Here is a 27080-nt window from a genome sequence, read left to right on the forward strand (position 1 = left end):
TAATACTGAAAAATATCCATATATAAGTGGACCCATGCAATTCAAACTTATGTTATTCAAGAGTCAACTGTACTTTTGTGTAAATGGGCAGTGAGGACAGGGACAGATAAAACCAAAGTGGATTCAAAGCTATTTCACAGTTTTTGTGACTGTCGGTGTATTTTCAGTTCACCCAGAGCCCTGGCCTTTAGCTTTTTGGGTATCCCAATTGAAAGTGCAAGATGTTTACCAGGCTGTTCCTCTTCAGTGGGCCTAAGCTGCTATGTCTAAAGAAAGTTCTGCTCAATCTGTGATTCAGAAGATGTCAGGCCCATTACTCTGCATTCCACTCCTTAAGAGAATACTTGCTCTTTCTTGTCCTTGTGCCCAAAGTACATATGAATAACTTAGTTTAATTTTCTTACAAAGAAAATTTACACTATTTGAACATTTCCAAGAGTATAATGAATTTGTTGACTTTTCATGGTTTGAGGCTCAGTACAATTTCATTTTCATTTGTAGAAATTTGCCTGAAAACAAGCATCTAAAATATAATTTAATTTTCCACTTAAAATGATATGCTATCAAATTAAAATCACTCTAATGATAAAGTAACTATAAGGACTACAGGAATAATGCACATTTAAAATTTGTTTATTATAAAGTCTACTATCCCCCCTTTTAGTGGCATTTGTGGTAGTTAGGAAATAAAGAATCATCAATTACTGAGATGTAAAGACACTACCTCATTTGTCTCATATCACCCATTTTTCTAAAGCAAGTACTTCAATAATTATTCCCAATAATTTATAATTGCTTTAAATATTAAATCTACATTAAGCTAACGTAAGTTTTCAGTACAGCCTTATTTTGTGAGGAATGTAAGTTTCTTTCTCTCTCACCGCCACCCCGTGCATGCATACACAGACACACAGGTGCACACACACACATGCATACAAAGAATCACAAAGGCCTACATATTCAATTTATATGTAAAACATGATACAGAAGATCATGATTTCAGAAAACTAAGAACTTGAAAATGGACATTTTCATTCCTAAATTTTTTCTTTATTTACCACATTCAAATGATGTGTGTGTATGTGAGTGAGTGAGTGTGTGTACATGTGAGCGCTCAGCCCCTTCAGTCGTGTCCAACTCTTTGCAATCCTATGGATTGTAGCCCACCATGCTCCTCTGTCAAGGAATGCTTCTGGCAAGAATACTGGAGCAGGTTGCCATGTACTCCTCCAGGGAATCTTCCCAAACCAGGGATGGAACCCATGTCTCCTGCATTGCAGGCAGATTGGTTATCCACTGAGCCACCTGGAAAGCCCATTCAAATGATAATTATAATAAATATTAATGATAGCTTAAAAAATTAAAATATTCAGTTCACTTCTACTTTCTGGCTTTGTGGAAATACTCGTTGCAACTCAGAATTACAGAAAACAGAAAAACTGTCTTTCTTCAAGCTCCTAAAATTCCTATATTTTCACACAGATGAAATCTCAGACTTAAGCTAAATCTTGCACAAACTGTAAAGGTTTATTTAGCCTTAGAGTTTTCACTTGTAACACATCAGGGTCAATAATCATCTTTTTAAGAACTGGGGATATGGTGCATCTATGGTCATAACAAACTGTCCTAATGCGAGAATTGTCTGATTAATAATACAGGCAGACTTCATCTATACCAGATTCCATGATTTTAGCCTCTCATCTATAAGTTTTGCTGCCAATATTTTTCTTTAAAATCTAACTTGGATATTAAAAAGTACTTACTGCTCAGATAATACCTTATTTTACAATAGGCACTTGGATAAGGAAGAAATTATTAAGATTAAAAAAAAGAAGTATAATAGTAAATTGCAGACAGGGGTATTAAGATATCTAAGACCAAAGGTCTCTAAAAAGAATTTAAAAGTAGTATGGAAGTGGGCATTACTGCATAGCAAAGAGGCCAGCTTTATATAAAAAATGCAAGGATCAAAAGAGTTTACTCAAAAGCATGCACAAAAGGAACAATCTTCCTTGTTTCTACTGTACTAATCACGAAAAAGTTATTATTGATTATCATTTATTTTCCAATATCTTCTCTCTTTTTAAAAGCAAATACTGGCATTATAGTCTCAAATTTCTGCTAATGAATAATCATGTCAGTTGTCACTCAATTATCACTTTCAAAACTTAATCTAAATTATGTACAGCACCTTGTTTTTTTCTTTGAAGTTCTTCCTTGAATTTAAAAGTCAAATTTTTTTTTCAAGAGAGTAAGTTGATGGAAGATGGAGGCTGAGATTAAATCAGGGGGAATCATTGATCAAGGATGCTTGGAATTTCTATGAATACAAATAGCCTATCAAGGTTAATGAGTTCAACTCAAGTTTAGAAGAAGAGAAATATCCCACTTAGTATTTTCTATCCATGCAGAGATTTAAGGTCTTAGGTGGAATTTGAAAGGTAAATTATGCAAACTCAAATGTAGCTTTCATTTGGGTTTTCCATAAGCTACTCTCAGTTGTTTTTCCCCAGTGTAGAACAAAACTGCTTAAAATATATATTCTGGACCAACAAAAACTAATGCAATTAGTGAGAAAGAGCAAAGATCTCCTTGAATACTGACAACTCTTTTGAAATGAATGTGGTTTCAAGGAATGACTAGACAACAAAGCCAGCTCTGAAAAAAACCATAAAATTTTTCTACAATATATTCTTTCAGTCAACAAATACTGAGTGCCTAAATGTGAAGTAAAGTAAGTCTTAGGAAGCATCACTACAAACAAAGCTAGTGGAGGTGATGGAATTCCAGTTGAGCTATTTCAAATCCTAAAAGATGATGCTGTGAAAGTGTTGCACTCAATATGCCAGCAAATTTGGAAAACTCAGCAGTGGCCACAGGACTGGAAAAGGTCAGTTTTCATTCCAATCCAAGAAAGTCACTGCCGAAGAATGTTCAAAGTACCACACAATTGCACTCATCTCACACACTAGCAAAGTAATGCTCAAAATTCTACAAGCCAGGCTTCAGCAATACATGAACCATGAACTTCCAGATGTTCAACCTGGTTAGAAAAGGCAGAGGAATCAGAGATCAACTTGCCAACATCTGTTGTATCACTGAAAAAGCAAGAAAGTTCCAGAAAAAAACATCTACTTCCACTTTATTGACTGTGTCAAAGCCTTGACTGTGTGGATCACAACAAACTATGGAAAAAAGAGATGGGAATACAAGACCACCTGATCTTCCTCCTAAGAAATCTGTATGCACGTCAAGAAGCAACAGTTAGAACTGGACATGAAACAACAGACTGGTTCCAAATCGGGAAAGGAGTACGTCAAGGTTATATATTGTCATCCTCCTTATTTAACTTATATGTAGAGTACATCATGAGAAACTCTGGGCTGGATGAAGCACAAGCTGGAATCAAGATTGCCAGGAGAAATATCAATAACCTCAGATATGCAGATGATGCCACTCTTATGGCAGAAAGCGAAGAAGAACTAATGAGCCTCTTGATGAAAGTGAAAGAGGAGAGTGAAAAAGTTTGCTTAAAACTCAGCATTCAGAAAACTAAGATCATGGCATCTGGTCCCATCACTTCATGGCAAATAGATGGGGAAACAATGGAAACAGTGAGAGATTTTATTTTGGGGGCTCCAAAGGCACTGCAGATGGTGGCTTCAGTCATGAAATTAAAAGATGCTTGCTCCTTGGAAGAAAAGTTATGACCAACCTACACAGCATATTAAGAAGCAGAGACATTACTTTGCCAACAAAGGTCCGTCTAGTCAAAGCCATGGTTTTTCCAGCACTCTTGTATGGATGTGAGAGTTGGACTCTAAAGAAGGCTGAGCACCAGAGAATTCATGCTTTTGAACTGTGGTGTTGGAGAAGATTCTTGAGAGTCCCTTGGACAGCAAGGAGATCCAACCAGTCCAACCTAAAGGAAATCAGTTCTGACTGTTCACTGGAAGGACTGATGCTGAAACTGAAACTCCAATACTTTGGACATCTGATGTGAAGAACTGACTCACTGGAAAAGACCCTGATGCTAGGAAAGATTGAAGGTGGGAGGAGAAGGGGACCACAGATCATGAGGTGGCTGGATGACATCACCGACTCAATGGACATGAGTTTGATTAAACTCCGGGACTTGGTGTTGGACAGGGACGCCTGGTGTGCTGCCATCCATGGCGTTGCAGAGTCAGATACAACTGTATGATTGAACTGAACTAAACTAAAATGAATGAGACACTGTTGGAAGGGGGACATAAAAGGATACTGAGGTAAGATCTGATTCTTACCCCATACTCGTTTATGATTTGAAAAGGGATCTAAGTCTTTAATTCGTAAGTGGCTCCCAGAAAGCCACAGTTTGAATTATAACATCAATGCATACTGATAAATGACCCAGAGCAAAATCTGTACATAGCAGTATATCAAAACAAAGTGTAAACAAGAGGATAAGCATCAGAGTGGAAGCAGAGGAGAAGATTGTTAGAAATACAAAAGAATCAGTTGAACACACTTCAGGAATAAAGACAGAATCTGCCAGAGTAAACAGGATCTCTTGAGTACAAGAATGCTGTTAAAGAGAGGTGGAGGGTTGGAGAGCCTTACCACAGCCATGAACAAATAGTCTTTCTTTAGACATCATCACTCTCTCATTCTTGTCCACCAAGCAACTTTTTGGTTACTAATTCAACTTTCTAAAATCTAGGTACAGAAAATTGAGAGACTGGTGTCCCACACAGGAGAATAGAGTATAAATATCCATGTAGGACTCCCATAGATATGTCAATGAACTAGATCTCTTTCATATACTGTTCTCTCGCAAGCTTCATTATTAATATGAATCAGCTTCCTGGGTCACATTAATTCTAGGACATAGAAAATACAAATTTCCAGATGTGACAACAAGATGTTGAAAAGTGGTAGGGACATCAAGGTTAGATTTGTCTTGGTGACAGTACTGCTTTCTTCTACAGCCTTTCAACCTGCTTTGAAATTCTAAAGAAACATACCTAGATTACTTTAATAAGACAGTGTGAAAAACGTGCTGTAAAGTCCTTAATAATGGAGGTGAGAGGATGGTTCAGAAGGAAGGATTGTTACTTGCAATGGATATAATACAAGAAAGCTTCAGGGAGGAAAAGCTTCAAAATTTCCATGAAAAGAGGACGTTATAGAAACAGGGAACAACTGGAATAAAGACAAAAAATGAAAGGAGAGAAGATAAAGAAAAAATGAGATGACAAGACAAGCTTCTGTAGGAGAGGCATTAGGTCAAGGCTAAAGAGAAAAATATTAATGATCAAACAAACCAAAAGAAATGCTACTAAACAAATGCTCTGCATCTGATCAATAATCTTGTTTTATGCATCTTTTCTTATTTATATTTAATCTCTAAAAAGGAACTGCTCCTGCTGCTAAAGGAGACTAATTTCAATTTTATATAGAATATACATAAGGTAATATCCCACACCACCAAAAGTAAACCAGAGGCTAAATGATTTGTGATTAAATTTCAATAAAATTTCCAACTTAGAGATTAAATTGAGCAATCCATGATGTATATATGTCTCTCACAAAGTTCGCACAGGATGTCACTTTGAGAACAGCTTGGGGATAAAGATATTCAAAGGACCTCCACAAGGTAAAAAATAACCAAGCCATAAACAGAAGTGTCATTAAATCCGAAACAACTGATGCAAATTTAATTATTTTACTGTTAAAAATGAGAAAAATCAGGGGAAATAATAACTGGCTAATGGTAATTTCTTCCAGGATGAATGGTGTCTTTTTTTGATATCTTCTTCAATGAAAATCACAAAAATCTTCCATATTCCAAAAGGAATTTGAACTACACTTGCAAAAAACTCAAAGAACCCTCTGTGCCAATTTTAGGAAATCACCTTCATAGAAATACAGAAATATGAGGGATTTTTGTTCATTGCTATGTCATCAGTAACTAGTACAGTGCCTGGCATGTAATAGATGGCCACTAACTATTTTATATGTGAATAAATATTCAACCTTTCTTTCCAACTGAATCTCACATCCAAATCTACACAACCAATCCAACCTAACCAAAGAGAACTTCAACTCTTTCCCTAAAACATGTGAAAATGTAAAAGAACTATCAATTTAGGACAAACAGAAAGCAAATATCATTTATAAATTATAAGTAATTTTTTAATGTCTACATACTTGAGGTTTTTTCAGTTTTTCCATAAATGGCAAATAAAAAGAAACAGTGAGAAGGATGGGAGGAGAGGAAGTGAGAGGACAAACCAACATATGGTTTTAAACAACTCAGCAGCAAGATGGCAGAGGAATAGGATGGGAAGACCACTTTCTCCCCCACAAATTCATCAAAAGATCATTTGAACACTGAGCAAACTCCACAAAACAACTTCTGATCGCTAGCAAAGGACATCAGACACCCAGAAAAGCAGCCCATCGTCTTCAAAAGGAAGTAGGACAAAATACAAAAGATAAAAAGAGAGACAATAGAGTTAGGGATGGAGACCCGTCCTGGGAAGGGAGCCGTAATAGAGGAAGTTTCCAAACACCAGGAAACCCTCTCACTGGCGGGTCTGGGGGAAGTTTTCGAATCTCGGAGGGCAACCTAACTGGGAGGGAAAATAAATAAAACCCACAGATTACACGCCTAAAAACAACTCCCAGCAGAAAAGTACCCCAGACACTCGCATCCCTCACGAGCAAGTGGGGGCGGAATGGAGAGGAGCTGGCGGCATTGCTTAAGGTAAGGACCGGGCCAAATGCCCTGAGGGCAATCGGAGGGAGCTAACATGAGATAGCAACTCAAACTGTGGGATAGCAAGAGAGAGAGAGAAAATTAACCGGTGAAACGCACTAAGGAACACAGTGCGGGCCGTTCACAGAACAAAGGAAGGACTGAGCAATTCCAGAGAAGAGCTAGCTGGCGGCAGACCGGCCCATCCCCCGCCAGAGGCAGGAGGCAGCGGGGAGGGGAAAGGGACAAACAGCCCCAGAGACGGCACCCCCTACCACACTGCAAACAGGCTCCCAGCTTCTGACCAAAGACCTCCTGAGATTCTGGATGGTCGACATCCGCCGGGAGGGTCGCAGCCAGAAATCAGCTTCCCAGAAGGGACACAAGGCGCAAGGACAAGCGCGCCCGGAAACCGAGGCTGGGCCCACGGAGGGGAGAAGGCGCACCGCACGGGGAGAGTGCGCCCGGCAAGCTCCTGGCGGCCTGAGCTGCCCCGACCGGGGAAGGCACAAAACGCAGGCCCAACCGAGTCTGCGTCTTTGTGGAGGACCCGAAAACTGGAACCGCACGCAACTCAGGGCCCGCTCCCTATACAGCAGCCGGGAGCCTGAGCAGTGTAGACGGGGGAGGGGCAAAGCCAGTGTGGCCGGAACACTGCGAGCGCGCCCCACACAGGCCGGTGACGTTTGTCTGCAGCGCCCGCCTCTCCCCGCAGCGCGACTGAGCCAGCGAACCTGAACCAGAGACCACCTCCGCCCGCCTGTGTCAGGGCGGAAATTAGACGCTGAAGAGACCGGCACACAGAAGCCAAATAGACAAAGGGAACCGCTTCAGAAGGGACGGGTGCAGCAGATTAAAGTACCTGTAGGTAACACCGACTACACTGGAAGGGGCCTATAGATATCGAAGAGTGTAAGCTGGAACAAGGAGCTATCTGAAACTGAACTGAACCCACACTGCCCACAACAGCTCCAGAGAAATTCATAGATATATTTTTACTATTACTATTTTTTTTATTAAAAAATTTTTTTTCTATTTCTTTTTTTTTTAAGTCCCCTATTACTCCTCTATTACTCCTTAATTTTCATTTTGATAACCCACTAAAACCTGGCCAAAAAAAAAAAAGGATCCTATTTTTAAAGCAAACTTCATATACATTTCTTAAATTTTTTGTGTTTGTGGTTTTTTAATATTTTTTTTTAAGAGTTTAACCTCTACTCTAGATTTTTAATCTTTGTTTTTCATTATTTGATATCAATTTTGGACATTTAAGAATTCAACCTTCAGTACCCATTTTTCCTCAGGAGTGTGATTACTGGTTTGATCACTCTCTCCCCCTTTTGACTCTCCTTTTTCTCCCCCAGATCACCTCTATTTCCTCCCTCCCCCTTCTCTTCTCATTCCAATTCTGTGAATCTCTGCGGGTGTTCTGGGCTGTGGAGAACAATTAGGGAACAGAGTACGACCTAGATCTGTCTCTCCTCTCTTGAATTCCCCTTTTTCGCCTCCTGCTCACCTCTATCTCCTTCCTCCCTCTCCTCTCCTTCCTCCCTCTCGTCTTCATGTAACTCTGTGAACCTCTCTGGGTGTCCCTCACTGTGGAGAATCCTTTCACTATTAACCTAGAAGTTTTATTATCAGTGCTGTATGGATGGAGAAGTCTGGAGGCTACTGCAAGAGTAAGACTGAAATCCAGTGGCAAGAGGCTTAAGCCCAAAACCTGAGAACACCAGAGAACTCCAGACTACAGGGAACATTAATTAATAAGAGATCACCCAAAAGCCTCCATACCTACACTGAAACCAACCACCACCCAAGAGCCAATAAGTTCCAGAGCAAGACATACCACGCAAATTCTCCAGCAATGCAGGAACATAGCCCTAAGCATCAATATACAGGCTGCCCAAAGTCACACCAAACCCATAGACCCATCTCAAAACTCACTACTGGACATTCCATTGCACTCCAGAGAGAAGAAATCCAGCTCCACCCACCAGAACACCGATGCAAGCTTCCCTAACCAGCAAACCTCGACAAGCCAAGCATCCAGCCCCACCCACTGGGAGAAACCTCCACAATAAAAAGGAACCACACACTACCAGAATACAGAAAGGCCACCCCAAACACAGCAATCTAAATAAGATGAAAAGGCAGAGAAATACCCAACAGGTAAAAGAACATGAAAAATGCCTACCAAGCCAAACAAAAGAGGTGGAGATAGGGAATCTACCTGAAAAAGAATTTAGAATAATGATAATAAAAATGATCAAAAATCTTGAAAACAAAATAGTTATAGATAAATAACCTGGAGACAAGGATTGAGAAGATGCAAGAAATGTTTAAAAAGGACATAGAAGAAATAAAAAAGAGTCAATTAAAAGTGAATAATGTAATAAATGAGATCAAAAACACTCTGGAGGGAACTAACAGTAGAATAATGGAGACAGAAGATAGGATAAGTGAGGTAGAAGATGAAACGGTGAAAATAAATAATGCAGAGAGGAAAAAAGAAAAAAGAATTAAAAGAAATGAGGACAACCTCTGGAACCTCTGGGACAATGTGAAACGCCCCAACATTCAAATCATAGGAGTCGCAGAAGAAGAAAACAAAAAGAAAGTTCATGAGAAGATACTCAAGGAGATAATAGCTGAAAACTTCCCCCAAATGGGGAAAGAAATAGTGACACAAGTCCAAGAAAACCAGAGAGTCCCAAACAGGAAAAACCCAAGGCGAAACACCCCAAGACACATAGTAATCAAATTAACAAAGATCAAACACAAAGAACAAATATTAAAAGCAGCAAGGGAGAAACAACAAATAACACACAAAGGGATTCTCATAAGGGTAACAGCTGATCTATCAATAGAAACTCTTCAGGCCAGAAGGGAATGGCAGGATATACTTAAAGTAATGAAAGAGAATAATCTGCAACCCAGATTACTGTACCCAGCAAGGATCTCATTCAGATAAGAAGGAGAACTCAAAAGCTTTACAGACAAGCAAAAGCTGAGAGAATTCAGCACCACCAAACCAGCTCTTCAACAAACGCTAAAGGATCTTCTCTAGACAGGAAACACAGAAAGGTTGTACGAACATGAACCCAAAACAACAAAGAAAATGGCAACGGGACCATTCTTATCAATAATTACCTTAAATGTAAATGGGTTGAATACCCCAACCAAAAGACAAAGACTGGCTGAATGGATACAGAAGCAACACCCCTATATATGCTGTCTACAAGAGACCCACCTCAAAGCAAGGGACACATACAGACTGAAAGTGAAGGGCTAGAAAAAAATATTTCACGCAGAGACCAAAAGAAAGCAGGAGTTGCAATACTTATATCAGATAAACTAGACTTCAAAATAAAGCCTGTGAAAAGAGACAAGGACACTACATAATGATCAAAGGATCAATCCAAGAAGAAGATATAACAATTATAAATATATATGCACCCAACATAGGAGCACTGCAATATGTAAGGCAAATGCTAACAAGAATGAAGTAGGAAATTAACAATAAAATGATAATAGTGGAATACTTTAATACCCCACTCACACCTATGGACAGATCAACTAAACCAAAAATTAACAAGGAAACACAAACTTTAAATGACACAATGGACCAGCTAGACCTAATTGATATCTATAGGACATTTCACCCCAAAACAATCAATTTCACCTTTTTCTCAAGTGCACACGGAACCTTCTCCAGAATAGATCACATCCTAGGCCATAAATCTAGCCTTGGTAAATTCAAAAAAACTGAAATCATTCCAGTCATCTTTTCTGACCACAATGCAGTAAGATTAGATCTCAATTACAGGAGGAAAAAAAACATTAAAAATTCCAACATATGGAAGCTAAATAGCACGCTTCTAAATAACCAACAAATCATAGAAGAAAACAAAATATGCATAGATGAATCAAAATAAAAACACAACAACCCAAAACCAATGGGACACTGTAAAAGCAGTGCTAAGGGGAAGGATCATAGCAATATAGGCTTACCTCAAGAAACAAGAAAAAAGTCAAATAAATAACCTAACTCTACACCTAAAGCAACTAGAGAAGGAAGAAATGAAGAACCCCAGGGTTAGTAGAAGGAAAGAAATCTTTAAAATTAGGGCAGAAATAAATGCAAAAGAAACAAGAGAGACCATAGCAAAAATTAACAAAGCTAAAAACTGGTTTTCTGAAAAGGTAAATAAAATTGACAAACCATTAGCCAGACTCATCAAGAAACAGAGGGAGAAGAACCAAATCAACAAAATTAGAAATGAAAATGGAGAGATCACAACAGACAACTCTGAAATACAAAGGATCATAAGAGACTACTACCAGCAGCTATATGCCAATAAAAGGGACAACTTGGAAGAAATGGACAAATTCTTAGAAAAGTATAACTTTCCAAAACTGAACCAGGAAGAAATAAATGATCTTAACAGACCCATCACAAGCATGGAAATCGAAACTGTAATCAGAAATCTTCCAGCAAACAAAAGCCCAGGACCAGATGGCTTCACAGCTGATTTCTACCAAAAGTTTAGAGAAGAGCTAACACCTATCTTACTCAAACTCTTCCAGAAAATTGCAGAAGGCAAACTTCCAAGCTCATTCTATGAGGCTACCATCACCCTAATACCAAAACCAGACAAAGATGCCACAAAAAAAGAAAACTACAGGCCAATATCACTGATGAACATAGATTCAAAACTCCTTAACAAAATTCTAGCAAACAGAATCCAACAACATATTAAAAAGATCATACATCATGACCAAGTGGGCTTTATCCCAGGAATGCAAGGATTCTTTAATATCTGCAAATCAATCAATATAATACACCACATTAACAAATTGAAAGATAAAAACCATATGATTATCTCAATAGATGCAGGAAAAGCCTTTGACAAAATTCAACATCCATTTATGGTAAAAACTCTCCAGAAAGCAGGCATAGAAGGAACATACCTCAACATAATAAAAGCAACATATCACAAACCCACAGCAAGCATTACCCTCAATGGTGAAAACTTGAAAGCATTTCCCTTAAAGTCAGGAACAGGACAAAGGTGCCCACTCTCACCACTACTATTCAACATAGTTTTGGAAGTGTTGGCCACAGCAATCAGAGCAGAAAAAGAAATAAAAGGAATCCAGATAGGAAAAGAAGAAGTGAAACTCTCACTGTTTGCAAACGACATGATCCTCTACATAGAAAACCCTAAAGACTCTTCCAGAAAATTACTACAGCTAATCAATGACTACAGTAATGTTGCAGGATATAAAATTAACACATAGAAATCCCTTGCATTCCTATACACTAACAAAGAGAAAACAGAAAGAGAAATTAAGGAAACAATATCATTCACCATTGCAACGAAAAGAATAAAATACTTAGGAGTATATCTACCTAAAGAAACAAAAGACCTATACATAGAAAACTATACAACATTGATGAAAGAAATCAAAGAGGACACAAATAGATGGAGAAATATACCGTGTTCATGGATTGGAAGAATCAATATTGTCAAAATGAGCATACTACGCAAAGCAATCTAAAGATTCAATGCAATCCTTATCAAGCTACCAACAGTATTCTTCACAGAACTAGAACAAATAATTTCACAATTTGTATGGAAATACAAAAAACCTCAAATAGCCAAAGTAATCTTGAGAAAGAAGAATGGAACTGGAGGAATCAACCTGCCTGACTTTAGGCTCTACTACAAAGCCACAGTCATCAAGACAGTATGGTACTGGCACAAAAACATAAATATAGATCAATGGAATAGAATAGAAAGCCCAGAGATAAATCCACGTACCTATGGACACATTATCTTCGACAAAGGAGGCAAGGATATACAATGGAAAAAAGACAATCTGTTTAACAAGTGGTGCTGGGAAAACAGGTCAACCATTTGTAAAAGAATGAAACTAGAACACTTTCTAACACCATACACAAAAATAAACTCAAAATGGATTAAAAATCTAAATGTAAGACCAGAAACTATAAAACTCCTAGAGGAGAAGATAGGCAAAACACTCTCCGACATAAATCATAGCAGGATCCTCTATGACCCACCTCCCAGAATATTGGAAATAAAAGCAAAAATAAACAAATGGGACCTAACTAAACTTAAAAGCTTTTGCACAACAAAGGAAACTATAAGCAAGGTGAAAACACAGCCTTCAGAATGGGAGAAAATAATAGCAAATGAAGCAACAGACAAAGGATTAATCTCAAAAATATACAAGCAACTCCTGAAGCTCAATTCCAGAAAAATAAATGACCCAATCAAAAACTGGGCCAAAAAACTAAACAGACATTTCTCCAAAGAAGACATACAGATGGCTAACAAACACATGAAAAGATGCTCAACATCACTCATTATCAGAGAAATGCAAATCAAAACCACAATGAGGTACCATTACACGCCAGTCAGGATGGCTGCTATCCAAAAGTCTACAAGCAATAAATGCTGGAGAGGGTGTGGAGAAAAGGGAACCCTCTTACACTGTTGATGGGAATGCAAACTAGTACAGCCACTATGGAGAACAGTGTGGAGATTCCTTAAAAAACTGGAAATAGAACTGCCATATAACCCAGCAATCCCACACCTGGGCATACACACCAAGGAATCCAGATCTGAAAGAGACACATGCACCCCATAGTTCATTGCAGCACTGTTTATAATTGCCAGGACATGGAAGCAACCTAGATGTCCATCAGCAAATGAATGGATAAGGAAGCTGTGGTACATATACACTATGGAATATTACTCAGCCATTAAAAAGAATTCATTTGAATCAGTTCTAATGAGATGGATGAAACTGGAGTCCATTATACAGACTGAAGTAAGCCAGAAAGATAAACACCAATATGGTATACTAACGCATATATATGGAATTTTAAAAGATGGTAACAATAACCATAGGGTTATACAAAACAGAAAAAGAGACACAGAGGTACAGAACAGACTTTGGGACTCTGTGGGAGAAGGCGAGGGTGGGATGTTCTGAGAGAATAGCATTGAAACAAGTATACTATCAAGGGTGAAATAGACCACCAGCCCAGGTTGGATGCATGAAACAAGTGCTCAGGGCTGCTGCACTGGGAAGACCCAGAGGGATCAGGTGGAGAGGGAGGTGGGAGGGGGGATCGGGATGGGGAACACATGTGGATCCATGACTGATTCATGTCAATGTATGGCAAAAATCACTACAATATTGCAAACTAATTAGCCTCCAACTAGTAAAAATAAATGAAAAAAAAAAAAAACTCAGCAAAGGGATCTTTCTAACTTTGGCATCAGTAGCATAGCTTTTTTAATACTTAATTTTGACAAAATAATCATATTTTACCACTTATGAGAGCAGAATAAAGAGCTAGATAATTCCCATAAAAAATTTAAATGTCCTACAATTACAGTTGCCCTGAGAATATTTCCAATAAGAATTTATTAAACATGTAGAGGGGAAGTTGAGATCAAGATGACAGAGTGGGAAGACAGTGAGTTCACCTCTTCCCAAGGACACACAGAAACTACAACTACTTACAGAACAACTACCTGTGAGAATGACCTGCAGTGAGAAGTGAGAATTTGCATACCAGAACATCTCTTCTGCAATGAAGGGTATAAAGAAGAAGAAGAAGAAAAAAAAAAACCAAGATGAGTATAAGGGAAAGAGAAATAATTGAATCAGGACCTACACTCCCAGCAGGTGGACCAAAAGGAGGAAGAGATATCACAAATTCAGAGGTCCTGAAGAGGAGCAAGGGGTTTAGTCCCTACTTCAAGTACCCCAACCCTGGAGACCGGCACCTGGAAGACAAACCCCTTTAAATGGTTCTGAAAACCAGCAGGGCTTACAGTCAGGAGAGCCAGAGGGCTGTAGAAAACTGAGACACTGCGCTTAAAGACTATGCACACAAACTCATCCACTCCCAGGCCCAGCATGGGAGCAGCAGACTGACAGGAGCCTGACATCCCTGCTCTCCTGGCAAGAATGCCTCATCATATACCTCAGCCCACACCAGGCTCCAACTTCAGTCCCTCCACCAAGGCAGCAATCCCTGGCACACCCTAGGAGAAGTCTTGGTTCATGCTGGGCTCCAATGCTAACCCCTCTGGCTCCAGTCCCCATGCCAAAGTGGTAGCCCTCCACATGTCCTAGGAGAAGCCTGAACCCCACACCAGGCTCCAACTTCAGTGGAGAACAATCCCCAGTACACAACAGAAGAATTCCATGGTCACTTCAGCTTCAGGCCTTCCATCAAAGCCAAGGGACACACACAGTCTATCTAAAGATGCTCCTACGCAAAGACACACCCTCAAGACACAGAGAAGTAACTGCTTCTCCTAATGCATGGAGACAAACACAAAAAGTCAAGCAAAATAGGAAGACAGAGGAGTGTGTTTCAAACAAAAGAACAAAATGAAACTCCAGGAAAAACAAAAATCTAATAAAATGACAGTAAGTAATTTACTTGGTACAGAGTTTAAAGCAATGATCATAAAAATGCTCACTGAATGTAGAAGAATAAGGGAAGAAAACAGAACTCCAAAAAGGTATTAGAAAATATAAAAAAAGAAGGCATCAGAGGTGAAGAATATTGTGTGTGTATTAATTCCTCAGTCATGTCTGACTCTTTGTAACCCCATGGACTATGGCTCATCAGGCTCCCCTGTTGATGAAATTCTCCAGGCAAGAATACTGGAGTAGGTTGCCATTCCCTTCTCCAGGGGACCTTCACAACCCAGGGATAGAACCGGGGTCTCCCACATTGCAGGCAGATTCTTTACCATCAGAGCCACCAGGGTAGCCTGATTAATATAATAATTGAAATGAAATACATATTGTAGGGAATCAACTGCAGATTAGGTGACACAGAAAAACGCATAAGCAACTTAGAAGACAGAATGGTTGAAATCACTCAATCAGAACAGCAAGAAGAAAAACAATTTTTAAATGAGGCTTAAGTTTAAGAGACCTCTAAGATAACATCAAGCATAATAAAATTCAAATTTTAGAGGTTCCAGAAGGAGAGGAGAAAGAAAAGAGGCAAAAATGAATTTGGTGAAACAATGGTTGAAAATTTAACCTGTAGTAAGAAACACATATCCAGATCCAAAAACAAAGAAAATCTCAAACAAAATGAAAGAGATCTACTCCAAGACTCAGCATAATTAAAACAGCAAAAGTCATCCTAGTGCACCAGCCCTGAGCACTTGTCTCATGCATCAAACCTGGACTGGTGATCTGTTTCACAATTGATAATATACATGTTTTAATGCTATTCTCTCAGGTCATCCCACCCTCGCCTTCATATCAATGTATGGCAAAAACCACTATAATATTGTAAAGTAATTACCCTCCAACTAATATAAATAAATGAAAAAAAATAATAAAGATAAGCTGAATAGAAAAAAAAAATAAACTACTGCTTCAAGAAGTGTAAAAAAAAAAAAACACAGCAAAAGTTAAAGAGAGAATTTTAAAGGCAGTCAAAAAGAAAAAAGAAAAATTGAAGTCACATCCAAGGGAAGCCCCACAGGCTATCACCTATTTCTCAGCAGAAACTGTAGGTCGAAAGGGAACGGCATAGTACACTTTTAAAGTGATGAAAGGAAAAAATATCTACAACCAATGATACTCACATGGCAAAGTTATTCAGAACTGAAGGAGAGAAAGTTTCCCAAACAAGCAAAAACTAAAAAGAGTTTAACAACAGTAAACCAGCCTTCCAAGAAATGTTTAAGGAACTTCTTTCAGTGGAAAAGGAGAGGCTCTATAAAGATAGGAGAAATGAATGAAAGGAAAAATGTACTTTACTAGGAAGGTAAAAATTTCCTTTACTAGGAAAGGAAAATATATAGTAAAGGCAATGAATGAACCACTTATAAAGCAAGTGAAATGTTAAAAGACAAGTCATAAAAACAAATCCATAGATACAGAGAACAGACTAATGGCTATCACAAGAGAAGGAACAGAGTCAGGGTTGGAGACAAAAATGGGTAAAGGGGATCAAATGTATGCTGACAGAAGGAAACGAAATTTTTGGTGGTGAACACAATGTAGTGGATAGGAGTAGAAATACAATGTTGTACACATGAAACTTATACAGTATTATGAACCAATGTTACCTCAATAAAATATAAAATTTTAAGCCAAAAAAATTAAGTTGAATTAAAAACTCATAGGGGTATAATATACAGCACAGAGAAAATAGTCAATAATACTATAATTAACATGGCATGGTACATCATCTATAAAAACATAAAAATCACTATACTGTACAGCTAAAACTAATACAGTATTCTAAGCCAAGTATATCTCCATTAAAAAATTAATAAAGAAATAAACATGCAGAGGCTTTGTAAAGAAAAAGTCACTGTTTCATTATCTTTAAACATGAACCTGAAAAAGTCTAAAATATATTTTGTACCAATGCACTGACAAGATGAAAGAGAAATTTAAGACTGCAGTAACATTAAATATTTCCTTTGGATTTTATAAAGTTAGATACTTTTCACACCAATTTTCTACCTTTCATTATAACTTAGGAGAGTCTTCAAATGTGACTACTGATTACAATTAGAACACAACTTGACTAACAACCACAGATACAGAGAAAGACTGATACATATCTAGTTCGAAATGTGTCCTCCATGTTTGCACGGATCTAATTTACATAATTAAATGGGAATTAAGCCATTTTCTTTTATCAAGTTCTTTCCTTTGATTTTTTAATAGTTTTTTATAATTATTTTTATCTAGCACCATCTGTGCTAGATAAAAGGCAAGTAAGAAACGGTAGCTGCCTAGTTACACTTCACTCATCGTTCATGACTACTACACAACTCTAAATTGATGGAGGCATCGCACCTCTATCTCATGCAAAACAGCTAGAGATTTGAAAACTTTTCTATTTCCAAAGAAAAAATATCAGTAATACCTTATCGCTATGCCTTTTGCCAGTTTCATCCCGGCCCACCCTCCCCCACACCCACCACAAATAACTGTGGTTCCTTCAGAGAAGAAAGACCCCTTCTGCCTTAGGGAATGGCTCAACTGCTAGTGGAAGAATATTTTCAGGTTTCATAGGCATCCTGGCTTTGTGGTCCAAATGAAGAGAAATGAATCCATAGAAATTTCTCTATGTAATTAAAGTAACCATCTAGATAACTTGACATTATCTATACCCAACCTCAAGTTCGTAAAACATCACAATCTTCATATTAAGATTTCACTAAGCAATGCTATGAAATGAAACTAAAGTCCTTTGAACATGGCTTAAACAAAGCAAAGTCACCTCCACTTGGGCTGCCAAATGCACTTTCTCCTTGTCTTTTCGCTCCAAGCACCGCTTCACTTCCTCTAACTCAGAAGCCATTGCACTGAAGTTCAGCTGCACTCTCAAATCTGACATCTGCTTCTCCAGATCCTCTCGCTCAACCCCTTAAAAGAGAAAATGTAAAGCGTGATGGTTGTTCGTTATTCACAGGATAATGTACTCTCAAATGGTACGCTTATTAACTCTACTCCATACAATCCACTTATTAAATGTCACTGTAACCAACTCACCTTCTATTATTTCAAATCTTACACAATTTTCTAAAATACATAGCTACGTCATCCAGTGTTATCCCATTTTGATACTGTACTTGAACTGCTATCTGATTTCCAGTATAATTTATTTCAGGAAAATTCAATGCATTTTTCTTTAATTTGCCTTATCTCCGTATATTACCCCCAAACTCTAAAACAAAATTACTGAAAGAATTTTCAACTAAGCTTCTACAGCTTACTGAAGCTACTAAAGTTCACACAACAAAATGCTTTTCTTGCAACATAAGCAAAGGAGGCAGCTAAATCTTGATTGTGTTCTGACCTTTAACTTGCTAGTTTTGGAGACAACTACCTACAACTGATCAATATAAACTGACAAAGTATGTACTTTTAGTTCAATATGAAATATTTGGTACATGGTGAAAAGGGCACTGTAACAACATCTTTTTCAAAAATAAATAACACGAAAACCCTTTTCTCAATGAGCTTGCAATCTAAGAATACGAAAAAGATATAAATGAAGTACTTCTATGAAGTTAAGATGTCAAAAACTGGAACATATATTATCAGTTTAAAACTACTCTTTTCTAGTACTTTCACTTCCAGAAAAGGAAGGAAGGAAGGAAACACTAGCAAATACAATTTACAGACCATTCATAAGACAAATCCCAACTTCAGAAATATTAAACTGTCAAAATTGTACAGTGTGGATAAAAGATGCAAAGGTATTTTAACAGTAATAAGAGGACCTTCAGATACTATTCAGATATTTCCCTGTATCTGTATAATTTCTGTATAGTAAATGGTTATCATACAAAATCAGTCCAAAGGACAGAATGATTAACTCTATCTTAATAAGAAACTGAGGTTGTAAGAATTGGTTTAAAAGTTAGTTCTGAAAAATAGATAAAAAATTTCACCAAGCAAATCAGATGAAGTCGGGTTGATATTTCAGGGAAAGGAAACAGCATAAAGCACCCAGGAACAATACTGGATTTCATATTCAGGTGCCTGCACACACCACGTTCTACATAGCTAATACTTGTGAGGAAGGCGAGCCAGCAGAGTCAGCAGTCATGCGCTGCCAGGGAGCTTAGAAATCAGCCTACAGACTAAGAGTTAGCAAACATTTTCTGTAAAAGGTCAGACAGTAAATACTGCAGCTATACGGTCTCTGTCACAACTACTCATCTTTGATATTATATTACAAAAGTGACCTGGACAATGCATAAATGAATGGGAGTAGCTGTATTCCAATAAAGTTTCTTTATTCAAAAACAGGAAGCAGTCTGGATTTGGCTCATGTGCCATCCTTTGCCCACTCCCGCTAGATCATCAACCTGAAAATATGCATATCTTATGTATACATGTATTTATTCATTTGAAAAATACACGTATCCATTCATCTTAAAAATAACTTTTATTTTATAAATTTATTAATATATACCCACGTGTGCCAAGTCACTTTGGTCGTGTCTGACTCTTTGTGAACTCATAGACTATAGCCTGCCAGGCTCCTCTGTCCATGGGATTTTCCAGGCAAGAGTAATGGAGTGGGTTGCCATGCCCTCCTCCTGGGAATCTTCTCCAACTAGGGAGGGAACGAACCCACATCTTTTACATCTCCTGCATTGGCAGGCAGGTTCTTTACCACTGAGCCACCTGGGAGGCCCATATAGATATGCATGTGTGTGTGCCTCTCTCTGTGTAGTTTCTACCTACCTATATATAGACCTAGACATGTTTCATGACATATATTAGTGTACACACACATATATGCAAATTAATGCTAGTACGAATATATATTATACAACTTATGAAGATAATATATACGAACATGTATATAAACACATACACATATATGTATTTTATAAAACACATCTATGTATTTGATGTGGAGACATTATATTTTGATATGTTTTACACATAAAATAGCAGCAGTAGTGCAGTGTTAGTTGCTCAGTCGTGTCTGACTCTTTGTGACCCCATGGACTGTAGCCCACCAGGCTCCTCTGTCTATGGGACTCCCCAGGCAAGAATACTGGAGTGGGTTGCCATTCCCTTCTCCATAGGAGCTTCCCAACCCAGGGATCAAACCTGGATCTCCTGCATTGAAGAGAGATTCTTTACCATCTGAGTTACAGGGAAGTCCCTACATAAAATATTAAAGTATAGATATATAAATATTAAGGTGTAACACATATATGCATATATAATGAAAAATTTATAAAAACTTAAATACTTAAAACATAAAGTACACAACACAAATAAGGTTAGAGACACTCTCCTCCCAGAGGATTATCTCATATGCTCCATTTTAAAGAACTCTTGCTACAAATGTTGATGCGTCAGTAGAGGATAGCAGTTAAAGAGTTCAAGCCTGGATACAAAAAAGATTTGGTTTGCTACTTCCCACAAATGTGACTTTAAGCAAGGAATTCAATTTCTTTGTTTTTCAGCCTTTAAAAAAAAATCATTAAAATGGAAATAAGAAGAGTATCCTTCTCTTAGAACATTTGTAAGAACTAAAAGACACAGTGTAACATGTGTAGCATGATGTCCTGTAAGAACTCAATAAATTATGAGAGGTTTTAATCAAGAGAATAATATGACAGGTGTGTGGCTTAGAAGGGTTCCTTTAGTAGCAGGGCTGAAAACAGAGTAGAGACAAACTACCATCAGACAGGTTAAGAGGGTAACAGAGATGAGATAAAGCATGCCTAAACTGGGTTAGTGGGAATACGAAAGAAGCCACTTCAAGAGATAGCAGAATCTTCAGACAGACAGGATACAGGATACTAATTAGATGGAGGGGAGAAGTAAGTTCCGATGTTCTTTGTATTTTAGGCTTATCTGGATAGAGAAACATTCGACCAGTTAAGATAGGAGATAAAAACAGGTTTGGAGGAAAGTAAGATCAGTTGTAAACCTGTTCCTGACCATGCTGGAACAGCACATAGACACGCGCAAGGAGCACCTCCATCTGGAGGGCTGAAGGTCAGGAGAGTGAGAAGAGCTCCCTTTAGGGGTATCCTTTGTAGGTAATAGCTAGAGCCTAAGATTAAATAACAACCCCAGGGGAGAAGCACCAAGTGAGAAAATCCATAAAAAGGACTCTAGAACACAGCAACATTTAAAACGCAAACTGGAAACAAACGAAAAAGATTCAGATGGAAAGACTGAAAACAACTAAGATAGAAGAACCAGGAAACAGTAAGAACAATCAAGTCAGTGGAAAAGTTTTAAGGGAGAGGAAACAAATGGGAAACAACCAAGGCAAGTAATTAAAAATTCCTTTGAATTTGACATAGGATACCACTAGTAAACTAAGCAAAGTCAATTTTAGAAGCAGAAGTGGAAGTCATATTGCAGTGGGTAGAGGAATAAAGAGCAGGCATAGGATGACAAGTGCAATTTCTTACATAGAATTTTTTTTAAAAATGCAAGTATTCTATAAAGATGAAAACTCTAGAATTATTAAAAGAAGGTGAAGAAGTCCATTGCCACAATGAGAACTTTAAGATTTTTTTTATTAAGCCTAATAAGCAGCTTACCCCAATGTTCATCGCAGCACTGTTTATAATAGCCAGGACATGGAAGCAGCCTAGATGCCCATCAGCAGATGAATGGATAAGGAAGCTGTGGTACATATACACCATGGAATATTACTCAGCCGTTAAAAAGAATTCATTTGAATCAGTTCTAATGAGATGGACGAAACTAGAGCCCATTATACAGAGTGAAGTAAGCCAGAAAGATAAAGAACATTACAGCATACTAACACATATATATGGAATTTAGAAAGATGGTAATGATAACCCTTTATGCAAAAGAAAAAGAGACCCAGAAGTACAGAACAGACTTCTGAACTCTGTGGGAGAAGATGAGGGTGGGATGTTTCAAAAGAACAGCATGTATATTATCTATGGTGAAACAGATCACCAGCCCAGGTGAGATGCATGAGACGAGTGCTCAGGCCTGGTGCACTGGGAGGACCCAGAGGAGTCGGGTGGAGAGGGAGGTGGGAGGGGGGATCAGGATGGGGAATACGTGTAACTCTATGGCTGATTCGTGTCAATGTATGACAAAACCCACTGAAATGTTGTGAAGTAATTGGCCTCCAACTAATAAAATAAAATTTAAAAAAAAAAAAAAAGAGAGTCTTTGAGTCCTCAAAGACACCAAAATTAACTAGATTTTATAAGACAACAAAACATGTAACAAATGTACCACAGACTCTTTTGCCAAACAAAATGAGAAGTCCTATGTACAACTTCATGACAATTCCGTGAATAATCTTAATACCCTATATTTTACTTAAAAATAAATTTTAAAGTTTTTCAATGGCTAAGTTGTGTCTGACTCTGTGACCCCATGGACTACAGCACACCAGGCTTCCCTGTCCTTCACTGTCTCCCAGAGTTTGCTCAAACTCATGTTAATTGAGTCGGTGATGCCATCCAACCATCTCATCCTCTGTGGTCCCCTTCTCCTCCTGCCTTCAGTCTTTTCCAGCATCAGGGTCTTTTCCAATGAGTAAGCTCTTCTCATCAGGTGGCCAAAGTATTGGAACTACAGCATCAGTCCTCCCAGTGAATATTCAGGGTTGAGTTCCTTTAGGATTGACTGGTTTGATCTGCTTGCTGTCCAAGAGACTCTCAGGCACCACAGTTCAAAAGCATCAATTCTTCAGCGCTCAGACTACTTTATAGTCCAATTTTCACATTTGTACATGACCTCTGGAAAAACCATACCTTTGACTATACAGACCTTTGTCGACAAAGTGATGTCTCTGCTTTTTAATACACTAAGTTTGTCATAGCTTTTCTTCCAAGCTTCTAATGTCAAAATACGTTTAAATTACAACACCACACAACTGAACTTAGTAAGTGAAGTTGCTCGGTCATGTCCGACACTTTGCAACCCCATGGACTGTAGCCCACCAGGCTTCTCTGTTCATGGGATTCTCCAGGCAAGAACATTACAGTGGGTTGCCATTTCCTTCTGGCATGCAAATATGTTACGACAGGTATGTCAAAATCTGCCATTTTCTGGTAGATGCAGAAGATTTTCTGGTAATGTGGGAATTCTAACTTAGGCAACATATTGAGTTAAGTGTAGGGAATATGGGGAATTTATAACATCAAACGCTTACAAGAGTTTCTATGGTAATTTAGGCATTTGAGTAAAATGCCTTAATATTTAAATGATTTAGAGCAGAACAATCTTTAGTAATCTGTTAGAAAACATTACAAAATTTCAGTATCACCATTTCTGTTAAACACAAAACTTTCAAAAAGAAATACATCCAGAGTAATTAAATTCTACAACCAAAATCAACACCTCCACTGAAAAAACATTCTAAAGATTTTCAAACACAATACCTTTCTAATCAACATTAAAAAAGCCAATCATATGGTTCATGACCACTTTTACAATCTGATTAATTTTTTTCCCCAATCTCCAGGTAACAAAACAAAGATAGGATATTAATTTATATTGAAAATCAGATTAAGAGAAAGTGAAAAGCATAGGGATTTCCAATTTAAGTACAAATACACACACATAAATACATTCACATGTGTGTGATATGTATGTGTAGCATATGTGTGTGTGCATTAATTTAAAAAAAAAAATCCACAACTGGCTTGTTGGCTCTCTCTAAAAGGAAGACTCACGAGATAAGCAGGTCTGAAAACTGAAATGTGTTTAAAAATCAAGCAGAGAAGACATTAAAACTGGATGCCAATATCAACAACAAGCAAGTGAAATTTGAAATTAAACACACAATGTTATTTACATTAGCATCCCCCAAAATTAAATGCATGTATGCCAGTCACTCACTGAGGTCCACCTCTTTGCTACCTCATGAACTGCAGCCCTCCAGGTTCCTCTGCCCATGGAATTTTCCAGGTAAGAAACTGTAGTGGGTTGCCATTTCCTACTCCAGGGGATCTACCCAAGCCAGGAATCAAACCCACGTCTCCAGAGTCTCCTGCATGAGCGGGCAGATTCTTTACCATTGAGCCACCTGAGAAGCCCAAAAATCAAATACTTAAGTATCTAACAAAATCTATATGATGAAAACTACCAAATTCTGATGAAAAAAATCAAGGATTAACAAAATAAATGGAGAGATAATCCATGTTCATGGACAGGAAGACTCAATATTGTCAAAATGTCAGTAGTTCTCAACTCCAGCAATAGATTCAATGCAAGCTAATCAAAATCCCAGCAAGTTATTTTGTGTATATTGACAACCTGATTCTAAAGTTACAAAGAGTGGCAAAGAGTCCCAAATAGCAAGAGCAATACTGAAAAAGAAGGAAAGAGTTGGAGGACTGACACTATTCAACAAAACAGTGTGGTACCGGCCAAAAAAAAAAAAAAAAAGACAGGTGGACACCTGGGACAGAACAGAGAGCCCAGAAGTAGACCCACATAAAATTAGTCTACTGATCTTCAACAAAGAACAAAAGCAATACAATGGGGAAAAGATAGTCTTTTTAAACAAAGGACACTAGAACTGAAGACTCACATGCAAAAAAAAAAAAAAAAAATGAATCTAGACACAGAACTTATATCTTCCACAAAAATTAATTCAAAATGGATCACAGATTTAAATGTAAAATGCAAAATTATAAAACTCTTAGAAGGTAAGAGAATGATTTGCAGGTTGACAGTGCCTTTTAGATATTACACCAAACTCACAATCCATGAAAGAAAGAATGAATAGGCTGAACTTCATTAAAATTAAAAGTTTCAGCTCTGTGAGAGATAATCTTAAGAGAATGAAAAGCCAAGCCTTAAACTGTGAGATATTATTTGCAAACACATACTGATAAAGGACTGCTAGCCAAAATATACAAATGACTCTTAAAATAACAGGAAAACAAACTAAGAAATGGGCCAAAGACTTTAATGAATATATCAGCAGAAAAGATATACGTGTGTGTGTGTGTGTGTGTATAGTAAATAAGTATATGAATAAATGCTCTACACCATGTTATCAGGAAAATGCAAATTAAAACAAGATGCCACTACAAACCTATCTGGATGGCTAAAATACAGAACACTGACAATTCTAAGTGTTGAGAAGGAGGCAGAACAACAGGAAATCTCATCACTGCTGGTAGAAGGCAAAATGATATAGCTATTTTGGAAGAGAGTTTGAAGAGTCTTACAAACCTAACCACTCTTGTCATATGACTGAGCAATCACACTCTCTGATATTTATCCAAAAGAGATGAAATCTTAAGTCTACACAAAAATCTGCACACAGATATTTAGTTTACAGCAGTTTTATTCATGATTGCCAAAACGTGGAAGAAACCAAGACAGGCTTCTGTATATGAATGGATAAATAAACTGTGGTACATCCAAACAATGAAATATTATGCAGTGCTTTAAAAAAAAAACAAAAAACAAAGTTTGGTTTTTTTCTTCTGAAGAACTTCCAAACCATGAAAAGACATGGAGGAAACTTAAAGAGATATTACTAAGTAAAGAAGCCAATTGGAAAAGGCTACATACTGTATGATTCCAACTATTGATATATTAGATTCTAGAAAAGGCAAAACTAAGGAAGCGATAAAAAGATTAGTGTTTGTCAGAGGTTAGGGGGAGAGAGGGATGGATAGTGAAACACAGAGAACTTTAAGGGCAGTGCAACTACACTATGATATTACAATGATGGATACATGTCATTACATGTTTGTCTAATCCTATGGAACACACAATACCAAAAGTGGACCCTGAGATAAACTATGAACTTTGCACAACAATGATGTGTCAATATCCAATTCATTAGTTATAACAAATGCACCACTGGGGTGAGGGATGTTGACAGCTGGGAAAGCTGTGATATGAAAAAGAGCAGGCATATATGGGAAATCTCTGTTCCATCTGCTCAATACTGCTATAAAATTATGTCTGTTTTTAAAAATTGCACACTAAACTAGGATTAATTTGGAAAACCTTGTAATAGATCAAGAAATAGGGTGAAAAGAACAAAAGAAAAGCAATTCTGAAAATTAAAATTATTTAAGAAAGATAAAAAAAGCAGAAATTAACACAGTATTGTAAAGCAACTATACTCCAATAAAAGTTTTTTTAAAAGGTCCCAGACATTTACAAATCAGAATTATACCTCTCCTAAACCTCCAGTCATCTCCCTGTTCATCCTGAAGGCTTGACTGTTGCCTGGAAATCTGAGATACTTGATGATGTAAACCCTTTGGATCACCTTCTGCTTTCATAAGCTGTGTACGGAGTTCTTCTACCTGAATACATATAATCAAAGATGAAACTTTCATTAGTTTTAAAAGAAGGAAAACAATAATTGAACTTATAAATTATTACAAATTATTTCCCTAGGGGGAAAAAGTCAGTTCCAGCAGATTATTGTAAGCACAAGTTGAAACCAAGTTAATCTCATGACAAGCACAGTGGAATAGTCTCTTGCTTCACTTCTTTATTCCTATGCCTTTCACAATGAAGGTATTTTCCCCTTCTTCCATGACAAATAATGTGACCACATTTTACAAAATCCCTATTTTCACCTCAATCCACTCTACTACTATTAACCCAAATCACCTCCTGTTAAATACTGTATGTTTTTACATTTTTCACTTATTTTCTTTCATGTGAAAGTAGTCTATTGGTCGGTAAAGTCAAGTGAAATGATCACAATTTAAAACATTTTGATATCAAAGTACTGCTCAAAATAAATAAGTACTAAAGGCTGTTGAAAAAGTATAAACTC

At 37.6% G+C, this 27080-nt stretch overlaps 1 protein-coding gene across 5 annotated transcripts in view; it reads right to left on the reverse strand.

The window, feature by feature from the left end:
* Window positions 1–27080, reverse strand: part of CEP128 (centrosomal protein 128) — a 452993-nt gene that overhangs the window by 321344 nt on the left and 104569 nt on the right. For all 5 annotated transcript variants that reach the window (XM_065941397.1, XM_065941396.1, XM_065941392.1 and 2 more), the window contains 2 exons: window positions 26466–26598; window positions 18060–18205 (listed from right to left, as the gene is read on the reverse strand). In XM_065941397.1, the coding sequence (XP_065797469.1) occupies window positions 18060–18205; window positions 26466–26598 (279 nt within the window). The remainder of the gene's footprint in view (window positions 1–18059; window positions 18206–26465; window positions 26599–27080) is intronic.

Source organism: Muntiacus reevesi, chromosome 7 (genome assembly GCF_963930625.1).
Source record: "Muntiacus reevesi chromosome 7, mMunRee1.1, whole genome shotgun sequence".
NCBI lineage: Eukaryota > Metazoa > Chordata > Mammalia > Artiodactyla > Cervidae > Muntiacus > Muntiacus reevesi.